The 13,297-nt window shown below is 38.3% G+C and overlaps 1 protein-coding gene across 2 annotated transcripts in view; it reads right to left on the bottom strand.

Moving 5' to 3' along the window:
- Positions 1–13,297, bottom strand: part of ITPR2 (inositol 1,4,5-trisphosphate receptor type 2) — a 473,043-nt gene that overhangs the window by 336,982 nt on the left and 122,764 nt on the right. For both annotated transcript variants that reach the window (XM_070620853.1, XM_070620852.1), the window contains exons 11-13: positions 11,156–11,307; positions 6,852–6,951; positions 6,121–6,281 (exon numbers count right to left, since the gene is read on the bottom strand). In XM_070620853.1, the coding sequence (XP_070476954.1) occupies positions 6,121–6,281; positions 6,852–6,951; positions 11,156–11,307 (413 nt within the window). The remainder of the gene's footprint in view (positions 1–6,120; positions 6,282–6,851; positions 6,952–11,155; positions 11,308–13,297) is intronic.

The following is a 13,297-nucleotide window of genomic DNA, read 5'->3' on the forward strand; positions in this document are numbered from 1 at the left end:
CAGCACAGAGAGATACGAAAAGGCAAATTGTAAAGGGCAAGTTAAGAGATAAGGAGGATAAATTAAGAGGATCCAACATGTATCTAACAGGAATTCCAAAAGAGAGAAGACAGAAAAAAGCTAAAGCAGCAATATTTGACAGAAAATGGCTGAAAATTTTCCAGAACTGAAGGAAGACATAAGTAATCAGATTAAAAGCATACCCTAAGTACCAAGCCAGAAAAACAAAAATAAATCTTCCTTATCTAAAAAAAAAACAAGCTCACAGATATAGAGAACAGATTGGTGGTTTCCAAAGATGGGGGTTAGGGGGTAGGTGAAATGGGTGAAGAGAGTCAAAAGGTACAAACTTCCAGTTATAACATAAATACGTCACAGAGATGGAGTGTACAGCCTGGTGACTACAGTTAATAATACTGTACCGTGTATTCGAAAGTTGCTAAGAGAATAAACTTAAAATTCTCATCACAAGAAAAAAAATTCTGTAACTGTGTGTGGTGATGGATGTTGACTAGACTTAGTGTGGTGATTATTTCACAATATATGCAAATATTGAATCATTATGTTGTAAACCTGAAACTAATATAATGTTGTATGTCAATTATACCTCAATAAAAAAATACGTAAGAAAAGAATTTCCTTGTAAACACATTGTAGTGAAACTTCAGGACATCAAAGACAAAGAAAAAATCTACAAAATAACTAGAAAGCAAAGAAAATATGCCAATAAAGAATAGCAACTCTATCAACAAAAGACTTCTTATTGGTAACAAAATGTGCCAGAAAATAATTAAGTTGTAACTTTAAAATACTAAAGGAAAATAATTGTCAATCTAACATTCCATAGATTCATAATGTGGGGGCCTAGAATTGGCCATCCTAAGATATGGCTCTCTGGCATGAGGATTATTTGGGGCTGGTTACTTTGCAGACAGGAAAGCAACTGAAAAGTAGAATTTACTTACCCTTTGTTGGGAAACATTTACATTTGTAAGGGAAATCTCCATCTGTAAAGTTGTCTCCCTCTCTGTACCAGGAAGAGGGAGATGACCTTATCTCTAGAAACTCTTAATCAATGCCAAAGGCAAGGACTTAAATCCGCATTTGTTTACTGTACTTGTGTGGTAATCTCCCATGATCGACTCCCCCTCCACCCCCAACATCCTCCTTTGTCATTAGCTGGATATGATATTTAAGGTGGTGGCTTCAGCCATTTTGGCGAATTGCTCAGCTTGCCTGAGCCTCTCCCATGTATACATGTTATAAAGCTTTGTTTAATTTTCTCCTGTTATTCTGTCTCATGTGAATTTAATTCGTTCTCTGGCCAGACAAACCCAGAGAGGGCAGAGGAAATGTCTTCCTCCCCTACAATAACTATATACGTAAAGTAGCACATAACAGTGGAGGTAAAATGAAGACATTTTCATATATTAAAAAAAACTGACCAAACTTATAACCCATAGATCCTGACTGAATGGCTTAAAGAATGAATTTCAGCAAAAATTAAAGTGAGCTAAGGGAGAAGACTTGAGATGCAAGAAATAAGGGCAAGCAGAAGAAGAGGTAAAATATATTAAGAAATATAACTAACAACAAAAGCAATTTTTAGAAACTAAAATTTTTAAATGAAAAGAATAAACACAGAGCTATAGTTCTAGACAACTATTGCAAGCAAAACGAGAGAGAGAACACCAGTGCATAATTAAAGCCTTGAGAGGTACTTTAGTCCTATGAGAAGACAGAAATATTTAATAACTTCAAGTTTTGTAAGAAAGAATATACAGTTAAAATGTATGACAAGAACTTAAGGGCAATTGCTAAAAAATAGCAATATGACCTAAACCTTCTAAACCAGTAGAGGAAAAGGAAAAATGGAGAGAAAATGTAAACTTTATTAATCTAACAGAAAGCAAGAGAAAAGCAGAGGAAAAAGAAAAAAAGCTACACTAAAGGAAAAAGAAAACAATAAGAATAAATCCAAACACATTACTTATCAAATGAAAGTGATTAAACCTGAAAATTAAAATAGACTATTAGATTAGATTTTAAAAATCTAGGGGCCAGCCCAGTGGCATGATGGCTAAGTTCGTGTGCTCCACTTTGGCAACCCAGGGTTCACAGGATCCTGGACACCAACCTACACACTGCTCATCAAGCCATGCTGTGGAGGTGACCCACATACAAAATAGAGGAAGATTGGCACAGACGTTAGCTCAGGGACCATCTTCCTCAAGCAAAAAGAGGAAGACCGGCAACAGATGTTAGCTCAGGGCCAAGCTTCCTCACACACACACACAAAAATCTAGCTCTCTGCTGCTCACAAGAGATATTACTAAAACAAAATGACCAGGAAATCTGAAATAAATGGATATTGATAAAGAGGTATCAGACAAACACTACACAAAAGAGAGCTAGTACAGAGACAGTACTATCAGGCAAATAAAATTTAAGTGAAAATGATGTTGTTACAGAAAGACATTGACTTTGAATCAGAAGGACATCTGATCTGGTGATCACATGTTGAATGACCAATATTCCACATCCTGAGCTTCTATCGCAGGGAATTAGAACCAACCTCAAGTCGGTAAACTGAATGAAGAAATGGCCATAGTGTGGCTGTTCACTACCACATTATCACCACATGTGGATGCTGCATGCCCCAGTGCCTGGCATATACCAGGAGTTCAATAGTGCTGGAAATAAATAGATACTGAACTATACACGCTGTAGAGGAACGCCACATCTTTTCCTGTACCCTTAGAGGAAAAATATGGTGCAGAAATTCTGGTTTATGATTGTATGTGTCACTTTCTCCAGCTCTGAAAGGCAGTTAACCTCCCTCCATTCTCCCTCTTCTCCCACCCCCAATATGTTCCCAATATGTATTATCTATTTTGTTGATGCAACTATGCAAAATAAGATCAGAAAATTCCACTGAAAAACGTCTGAGGTTGAAGACCTTGGAGCATAACACAGGAGCTGTGTCTCCTGAGTCCGTTCCTGGGGTGAGGGAAGAGGCAGCTGAGAGAGAGAGAGGATTCAAATAACACAGGGATTTTTGAGCCAGATCTACAATATTCTACCACCTTGGCTTTGACCTTGTATCATTCTTCCTGGTTTTGAGAAAAGAATATCTAATAATAACTTCATTCTCCAGAGGGAAAAAAAAGTCAGAGTTGTGAGGTATTTTCAGAAAGAACTTTACACTGAATTCTAAAACCAAGAAAATAGTACAAATGCATTCAACTATACCAATAAGCTCTACTGTGCTGACAGGCAGCTTTGAATAAATTTTGATGGAAGGTGACTTTTTGGAAATTACTAAATTAAAATCAATAATTGCAACTTCCCATTTCTCAGGCAAGACTTTCTTTTTGCTATGATGTTTTTCACTCTGTAACAATGGGAAAAGAAGCAAGGGAAACGAAAACCCATGATCCTGGTCAGTCCTGGTCCAGCACCTTCCTTAGAATCATGCTGAAAGGTCAAGATTCTCTTTGGCGGCAACTTAAGAAGAGCGACTAGCTCAGGGTTGCAGCCAGCAACGGTGGAGTGCTCATAATCAGAATCTTTATTTGTCCTCTTCTTCAAGGAAGACCTTACTGCTTAGCAAGGGAGATTTTTTAAGGGAGGCTGAGTAAGTTTCTGTGCATACGTGAGAGTGACAGAAACAAACAGATTCATCAAAAGAGGAGTTAACAGACAAATCACAGGCAAATAAAAAGTGCTATCTGCATATCGGATTCCATTATCTGTCATAATTTGGCTCAGATAATTAATTATCTGTAGTCCAGAAGAGTGGAGCAGTTGTTTCAGCTTCTGGCCTTTTTTTATTCCCCCCAACAAGGTTGGAGGTAAGATTGAATAGAAATTGTTGTGAAAACAAACAACAGTTGTTTTCAAATGCAGGTTTGTTAGGGGGAAAACAGAGGTAAGAACAGAGGAAGCTGAGAAACAATTATTCCAATTGTTCGCACATTTAGGATGTTTTTCTGTCGACAGGGGTGGGAGGAAGCAAGTTGGATTTTTTTGTTCCTTTTTATTGTAAGATATATATCTAAAAGACCATAAATCATAAACGTTTAGTTATGGAATACTCATAATGTGAACCCCATAAGGCCACCACCCACAGCAGGAAATGGAACATTTCAGGAGCCTCCTCAAATTCCTCCCCTCTAAGGGGAACAGCATCTGGATTTCTATGGCAATCATTTCCTTGCATTTCTTTATAGTCTGCCAGTTTCTTCTTTTTTTAAGTAATTTTATTGAGATTATAATGGTTTATAACTATGTAATTTCGGGTGTACATTATTATTTATCCATTTCTGAATACACTTCATCGTGCTCACCCCAGTAGTCTAATTTTTGTCTGCCAATTTCTTAAGCATCCCAAAGAAAGAGTTTAGTTTTGTTTACTCTTGAACTTCACAAATATTACTACAGGGAATGCCTTTGTGTCTGGTTCTTGCTTAATCTAAAGTTTATGAGATTTATCCAGGTTGTTATTCATAGAGGCAGTTCCTTTATTTTCATTGCTCTACTGTATTTCATTGTAGGAATATACCAAGATTGTACGCACCTATTCAACTGGTGATGAACATTTGGATGGTTTTCAGTTCGGGGTTATTTAGAATAAGGCTGAACATTCTTAAACATGTGTGCTTGTACACAAGTGTAGAAGCTTCTTTTGGACAGATGTTCAAGAACACTCTCGGGAGTGGAACTGGTGAGTGTTGGAGCGTCTGCTTCTTCGTGTGTGTGTGTTAAGAACACTTATGAGATCTACCTTCTTAAATTTTTAAGTGCATAATACAGTACTGTTAACTAGAGGCACAATGTTGTATGGAGGATCTCTAGAACTCATTCATCTTGTATAAATGAAACTTTATGCCCATTAAACAGAAATTCTTCATTTCCCTCTCTCCCCAAGCCTCTGGCAACCAGCACTGTACTCTCTGTTTCTATGAGTCAGACTATTTTGCAGCATTATTAACAATAACCAAGATACGGAAACAACCTAAATGTCCATCAACAGATGAATGGATAAAGGAAATGCAATATATACATACAATGGAATACTATTCAGCTTTAAAAAATATGGAAATCTTGTCACAGGTGAACCTGAAGGACATTATGCTAAGTGAAATAAGCCAGTCACGGGAGGACAAACACTGCATGATTCCACTTACGTGAAGATGGATTCCATCTTTGTTTGCTAGTTACCGTCAAGCTATTTTCCAAAGTGCTTATACCAATTATCATCTCCCCAGCTGTGTATGAGAGTTCTGATGAATGCCTAGGAAATTGGTCAATAGTTTTTCTGCTTCAGATTTAAAGATATGTAGCAGATCATGGCAAGGAGAAATGTAGAGAATTCTTGTGCTCTGGCATCTTGGAAACATACGGACTTTACAACCACACATGATTGAATCTCCCACTTACTGTGTGAGCTTCCCCAGTTTGCCTAACCTTCCAATTTTCCATGTAAGATAAGAATAATGTCCATCTTGGGGATGTTTGAAGGATTAGATAAAATATATTTACAGTGCCTAACACAGTACCGACACAAAGTAGGGATGAAATAAATAATTGATAACTATCAGTATCATTCTCTTTCTCATTTATTCCCAAAACCAGAGTTGAAGAATCAAGGATCCACTTTCTCTGAGGGAGTTACAGAGATAGAGAACTACACCCTGTTTCCTGGTATTATATATTTGTTTGTTTTGTGATTCCCGAGCAGAGAAATGTGTCTTGAATAAATAAGAACACAAAAACATAAAACTCCTGTTAGAACTTTTAGAACTCTAAATCCAGATATCAAATCAAGTTCAGCAAAAGGTATTGAAAATTTTTTATGACACATTTAAAGAGAAAGATCAGAGAGTAACTAAAAACAACTGTTTTCAAGCCAAGCTAAAATGGAAAACGTAAATATTCCACCAGATTTTAATGTCACCATTTTCATCACTCACCACGATCTGCTCATTCAGAAGCAGATGTTCTGCTATGGAGAACATTCTAAATATTCCCTTAGAGTCATTCATTTACTTGAGGTTCACTGCAAGAGTTGGCAACTGACTCTTGATGATTTAAGAGCCATTTAAAAAAGTTACTCACCTCCTTTCATTCTGAGTTATTGTGCCATTTTCCAGTTTTTTAACTGTGGTCGCCAGCACTTTATTTGCATCATTGGCAAAGTCTAAGTCTCGGACCTCAGACAGCGGGACAGACACAATGGCAAATGCTTCTTTATCTTCTTTTGTTTGGCAGGTTCCAATCTGCAAAGTGTTTTTCCCATTAAGATTAGTTGTTTGTTTAAATAACTATGCAGTATTTTTCAAGTACTAACGCATCTTGTTACTGTTTAAGAAATACAAGACAGGAACAGATTATCCAAACCCAATAATCCCCACATGCATCATCCGCTATGAAAGGCTGTAGGGACACACAGACCTTCCCTGCCCATTTCCTGCCCTGTTCCCAAAGCCCAAGTGGAAACGTACCCCTTTCACACTTGCCCTTTGCTTCAGTGTCAGCAGAGTAGAGAGCATGTACTCCTGGAATCCCCTCCCGTTTCTACATGCTGCTCCCACTCTTTTGGTATCTCCCCCTGAATCTTCCTCCTGATGGGTATCATCATTTGGCATCATCCTCCTGCATCACAGCCCCACTGCAGCCAAGCCACTTAGTTTGCTACCTAAGCAACTGGTGGACATAAGTGCTTGATGAAATTAATTGCAATAACCTCTAACATTGACGAAGATGGATTGTAAGGAACATGTCAAACACCTCCTGATCCTATTCACACGACATTTGGCTGAAAAATCAACCATCTCAGCAATATTTACCTTCAACATAACAGGCCTCTCTTCATCTGTGTCTATGGGGATACTAGTACTGGTTACCCATGTGTTGGTACATAAATGCCTTAACCGAACATAGGAGTTCCTAAAAGCAAAATAACATGAAAAACAGATTATAAAAAATTTGCACACTTATGTACTACCACATTTAACAGTCTCATACACGATGTGAAAATAAATATGTTTTAGACTAGTAACTGACTCAAGTGCAGACCAGTCTGGTTTATGAAAAATTCTGAACTACAGACTATTTCAAAGCATGCAGTATTATGACCCAGACCAGTGGTTCTCAAAGTGTGGCCCCTGGACCAGCAGCAACAGCATCACCTGAGAACCTGTTGGATATGCAAATTCTGAGGCTGCGTCCCAGCCCACTGCATCAGAAACTCTGAGGGTGGTCCCCAACAATGAGTATTTTAACAGCCTCTCCAGGCAATTCAGATGCATACTAAAGTGCGAACCACTGATTGAGTAACCATCTCAGCTAAAACCGCTGCCTGATGTAGTCCTTTTTGTAGTTTAATCTTCTGCATGTAAAAGTATATACAGTTGATCCTCATTATTCACGGATTGCATGCTGACTAAAATTTATTTGTAACCCCAAAATCAATACTCAGTGTGCTTTTGCAGTCATTCTCAGACATGCACAGGATGGCAAAAAATTTGAGTCCCTGGCCGCACACATTCCCAATGAGGCTGGACAAGGCGATGCTCTGCCTTGTTTCTGCTCTCTCAGAGTAAACGTGTCCTTTTCATGGTCTATTTCGTGCTATGTTTTTAACATTTCTGTGCTTTTTGTTGCTGAGTTCGCAGTTTAAAACAGCACCTGAGCATGGTGCAGAAATGCTGTCTAGTGTTCCTAAGAGCACGGCTGTGAATGTGCATTACGGAGAAAATACTCACGTTAGACAAGCTTCATTCAGGCATGAGGTACAGCTCATGGTGGTGAGTGTGATGTTAATGAATCAACAGTATATATTAAATAAGGCATCTTTAAACAAAAATACACACAAAACAAGGTTATGTATTGATTGACTGATGAAAATATTGTGACCAGAGGTTCACAGGAACCTAACCCTATATTTCCCCTAAGAGCAATGGCTCAGTATTTACCAATTCAGCATCCCAAGAAAAATAAGAATCAACTGTACATGAACTGTGAGAGAGTGCCTGAGAAAGGGCAGCCAGGACACCATCCCACTCAAATATTATCATTTGTAGTGAAACTCTTATCAACATCACTTCTTTCACAAAAATGGGTAAAGTGTCTTTTAAAAGAAAAGCATTATTGGTAAGTTCTCTGCCTTCAACTTGCTGAGAGTTCAGAAGGAAAGGAAAGGTATAAATAAGTCGTACAACATGACGCAGAAAGCATTAGGTCAATAAGAGAAAACCAAATAAAACTCCAAGGGCCTCAGGGGAAGAAAAAAATTCATTCAACATCATAATTCTGCTCATTTATAAAAGTAGATAAAATAGAGACTGAGTTTCAAAAACCTAAAATAGCAGAGATCCAATCCTTGTCCAAACAATCAGAAATTCTCAAATACTTCTGATATACCACTTACCACCTTCTGCATGAAATGACACAGGAGATGTTCATTGAACTCAGTTGTCTTCCCCCTTGTATTTTAAGTATCTGGAAAGTGGGGCCATAGCTTACTCCGTTCTGTGGCCATATCCCCTATTCTTACTATACTTGTTCAATATACGCTTACCGAGTCAACCTAGATTACTGAGTTCCAAGCTAAAGAGATTACACTTGAGTATAATAATTTACAATTTGTAAGAATTTTCAAAATGAATAACTCTTTAGGACCTATGCTACACAAGTCTGTTGTTATTAAGATCCTGATATAATCTGAATGTCTAAAATATGAAGGCACTGTAGCATAGTGGTTAAGGGTACAGACTTTAAGTTCACACACTCCAGGATCAAATTCCACTTCATGAGTGTGACATGGGCCAATTAACCTAACAACTCAAAGCCAGTGGTTCCCAAACTTTACTGCACATTAGAATCACCTGGAAAATTTTCACAGTCCTATGGCTCAGGTTGCACCACACCATTTAAATCTGAATATCTGGGAGTAGGAGCCAAGAATCAGTACTTTTTAAAGATCCCCAGGTGTTCCAATGTGCAGGAAAGGTTGGGAACCACTACTCTGAGCCCTTGATATTTGAAGACTAGTCCACAAACCAGCATCATCGGCATTACCTGAGGCCTTGTGAGAAATGCAGAATCTCAGGCCCCACCCCAGACTGAGTGAATCGGAATCTACACTGTCATCAGATGCCCAGGTAACTCAGGTCACGTTAAAGTTTGTGAAGTAGTGATCACAGAGTGTGAACTTTGAGAAACATTGGACTCCTCATTGGAATTACCTGGGTAATGCTAAAAAAAAAAGGGGGGGCAAACTTGCATCCCACTCCCCAAGACTCTGACTTCACTGGTCTCAGTGCAGCCAGAGCACAGAGAGGTCACAGTGCTGCACAGGTGATTTCAATTTACAGCCAACTTGAAACGCACTGCTCTAACTTGCCAGTTCCTGATTTGTAAGCGTTGTTGCCAGAATTAAATAAGATAATATTTATAAAGAACTTGCCACAGAGCTTAGCACACGGAAAATGCTCAGGAGTTATGACAGTAGTTATTATTAAGTGTTAATTAATGTTAGGTTTGATACAATAAATGACAAGTGAATCCATGTTGATACAAAATGCTGTTCTATACTGAGAAGAGCTTCAACAGTTCTAAATAGTAGTAGATTAACACTTCCATATAAAGTGAGGCTCAGGGGCCTTGTCAAGGGCCCATACACTTTGTAGTGAGATCCTATCATTTCCTTAGGCAAACTTTCTTGGTTAGAGTTCAAGAAGAACTCAACTTTTCATGAGTTCAAATCTAAAATGATTAAAGTCAGTAAAGATTGATCAAGATCCCAATACTCAGAAGAGAAAGCCAGAGACCTGGATCAGGTAAAACCTTCAGAGGGGATCTCTTTACCGGCTTATATGTTTGGAACAGGGAAGAATGAGAGATGGCTCATGTAAGGCCAAGATTCGGCAACATTTCTCCCAAATGAAAACAGTGAGGTAACACCCCAGGAAGCTCAAAGGGCAGTATTTCTCAGCAGCGTTGATACAGCAACTTTTTACCCTCCCTGAAAGTAACCTACACAACAACGTCTGCATTGTTCAACCTAACTTCCAACCTAAACTTCAGCCTAACCACTATCATCTGCCCAAGGCCAACTACAATAACGCTCTATGAAGGAGAATTCAGAACCATCCTTCTTAGTCTAATCATATGGGCAAGACTCCTCTATGCATCTAGAGAGGGCGCCATAGTGCTATGGTTGGAAGGTAGACAGTTGTAGGCAAAGAGCTTAATTAAAATAGTCAAATCCAAGCAAAAGAATGTAAGTTATCCTCTTGCATTAAGTTCTGGCTACCTGATTAGCAATTCCCCTCGCCATCCCCCTCACTTGCTCAGGTCCAGCTGCTCTTGATCTCCCAGCTGATCCTTCAGCACACCTTAGTAAATTTCAAGATTTTTCCATTTCGTGTCCCTGCTGCTTGAAACACTCCTCCCAAATGAAGTGGACTTGATCCCCCAAATCATTCACATCTTTTCTCAAATGTCTTCAAATGTTCTCAAATTTCAGAGAGGCCATTTCTGAACTCATACCTAATGGAACTCTCGATACGCTGCAAGTTTTCTTCAAAGCATTTTCATTACCTGACCTTATAGTTTGATTATTGGTTTATTTATCTATGCCTCTCTCCTCCTTTTGAATTTAAATACATAACCAGTTTGTTCACTGTTGTCTTCCCAATGCCAAGGGCAATGCCTGGAACGTAATCAATGTTCAATAAATATTTGTTGACTGAATGACTAACTAAATGAACAAATGGATGAGTGAATGAAATCTGGAATTTGATATGAAATTGTCATATGCGAAAATAAATTATATAAGTATCAACAGAAATGCTTCTGGAGTGTTTTTCATTTTAGTAACCAAAGACCATACAAGTAATAAGAATAAATGATTCTCATGAATTTTTCAGAATTTTTTTTGGTCCTGCACATTTTAATTATTTATAGGAATAAAACAAATTATGTTAATCTACTCACAAAAGAGGCATGATTTTCACCCTCGTTCTTCACTTACGCTTGCTCCCTTGATATGGGAAAAATTATATTAACGTTGTGATTTTAATTCCTTACCTACCAGTAAAATTATTCAAAGAAACATTATCATTTAAGCTTTTTTTTTTTTTTTTACCTTGGAACCAGACAGTCAGCTCTCTGAAGAGTTGTAGCATCCAGTTCAAAAAGGGACGCAATGTCATTTCCATGTGGGACTGAGACCAAAGTGTACATGATCTTCTCCCCTGCCTGGCGTTTCTTCTTTGACGTTGGGAGATCTCCATCTCTCTGTTGAGGAGGCACAAGGTTACTTACTTTTATCAGGTTTCTTACTATCTTCTCCAATTAATTGGGAGATAAGGTTTAAATTTGAATGTTATTTCTTCATTGGATTACAGAGATGTCTATTTCACATAATGCAGAGAGCGCAGCTCAGGCCTGACAGCCTTTGAGGGAATTACTATCAACAGTGAAAAGTCACACACTCCTGGAGGGGCGGCTTGACCTGGGCACATTCTCAAGACACCAACAGTCACAATAGTCATGGTCCCCTCCCTTGTATTAAGCCTGTCTACACAGTAGTAATTTTGACCATTCCAAATTTAAAACAAACACAGAGAAGTAACAGCGTGGTGAATCATACAGATTTCATAAGTTGATGAGTAAGCATGGCAGTATTTCAGAGTTACTGCCTAAAGCCCCAAACATAATTGGGACATTAACCTGGAGAGAAGGGGAATCAACAGCAACATTCCCCTTCAGTCCATCGGTTTGTTCCATTAGATCCAAGAACATACTCCAAGGGCAGATAAAGTGAAATAAAGTGAGATCTTCACAAATAGAAGGCTTCACGATGATGTGAAACTCAGTCATTATTTCCAGGTCACCCATACCATTTTAAGCAAGCAACAACACAACATGAATGATTATTTATTTTTACTTGAACTTCCCTGATTCCCAATGCCCCATGGAAGAATGTGATGCACGTGAAACCTAAATGTGATACAGCAAATACAATATAAGCTTGGTAATTAAGTACATAAATATAACTACTTATACATATTCATCAAAACAAGTAACATTTTAAGATAAGAGCGAGAGAAACTGATTGCCATTATACCATCACAGGAAGTTGAATGAAAGTAGGGGAGAGAAGGGATGCTCAAAAGGCAATTGAAAGCAGTCAACATCCAATGACTAGCATTTATTTAATAGCTGCCATGACAATGAAATATTACACCTAATCATTCCAAAACATTCACTTGAAGTTCCATCTCAAGATTGTGAATATCATTTTCTTTGGATCAGAAAACCCTTGCAGTTTCTTTCTGGTGTGTTCTGTAAATGGTGCACAAATTGGTAGCACCACTGAGCTTTGAACTGGCAGAAGAATTGCCAGGCTTCCTAAGCAGGAGGAGGACCGATACCTCCTAAATCCCACACAACCCAGCAACACCTCGTAGCTCTTGTCATCTTTGACTTATATGTCTTCTGCAGAGACCAAAACTCAGAGTTAAATGAAGACAGGGGCCTGGCAAAATGAGGAGACAAAGGAATATGTTCCAAACAAAAGAACAGGACAAATCCTCAGAAAAAGGACTGAATGAAACAGAGATAAACAATCTACCTGATAAAGAGTAAAAACTAATAGTCACAAGGATGCTCACTGAACTTGGGAGAAGAACAGATGAACACAGGGAGAACTTGAACAAAGAATTAGAAAATACAAAAAAGAACCAATGAGAGCTGAAGAATACAGTAATGGAAAACTACAATACAATACAATAATGAAATAATGAGTGAATACAATAATGAAAAATTCACTAGTGGTAATCAACAGCAGAGTAGATGACACAGAAGAACAGATCAGCAATCTGGATGACAAAGTAGAGGAAATCACCCAAGCTGAACAGAAAAAATCAAAAGAAATTAAAAAGAATGAGGACAGTCTAAGGGACCTGAGAGACAACATCAAGTGCACTAACATTCTCCTTATAGGTGTCCCAGAAGGAGAAGAGAAAGACAAAGGGGCAGAGAACCTATCTGAAGAAATAATAGCTGAAAACATCCCTAACCTGGAGAAGGAAACAGACATCCAGGAACAGGAAGCACAGAGAGTCCCAAAAAAGATGAACCAAAAGAGGCCCACATCAAGACATGTTATAATTAAAATGTCAAGAATTAAAGATAAAGAAAGAATCCTAAAAGCTACAAGACAAAAGCAACAAGTTAGATACACAGAAAACCCCATGAGGCTATCCACTGACTTTCCAGCAGA

Source organism: Equus przewalskii, chromosome 5, assembly GCF_037783145.1.
Source record: "Equus przewalskii isolate Varuska chromosome 5, EquPr2, whole genome shotgun sequence".
NCBI classification, from domain to species: Eukaryota; Metazoa; Chordata; class Mammalia; order Perissodactyla; family Equidae; genus Equus; species Equus przewalskii.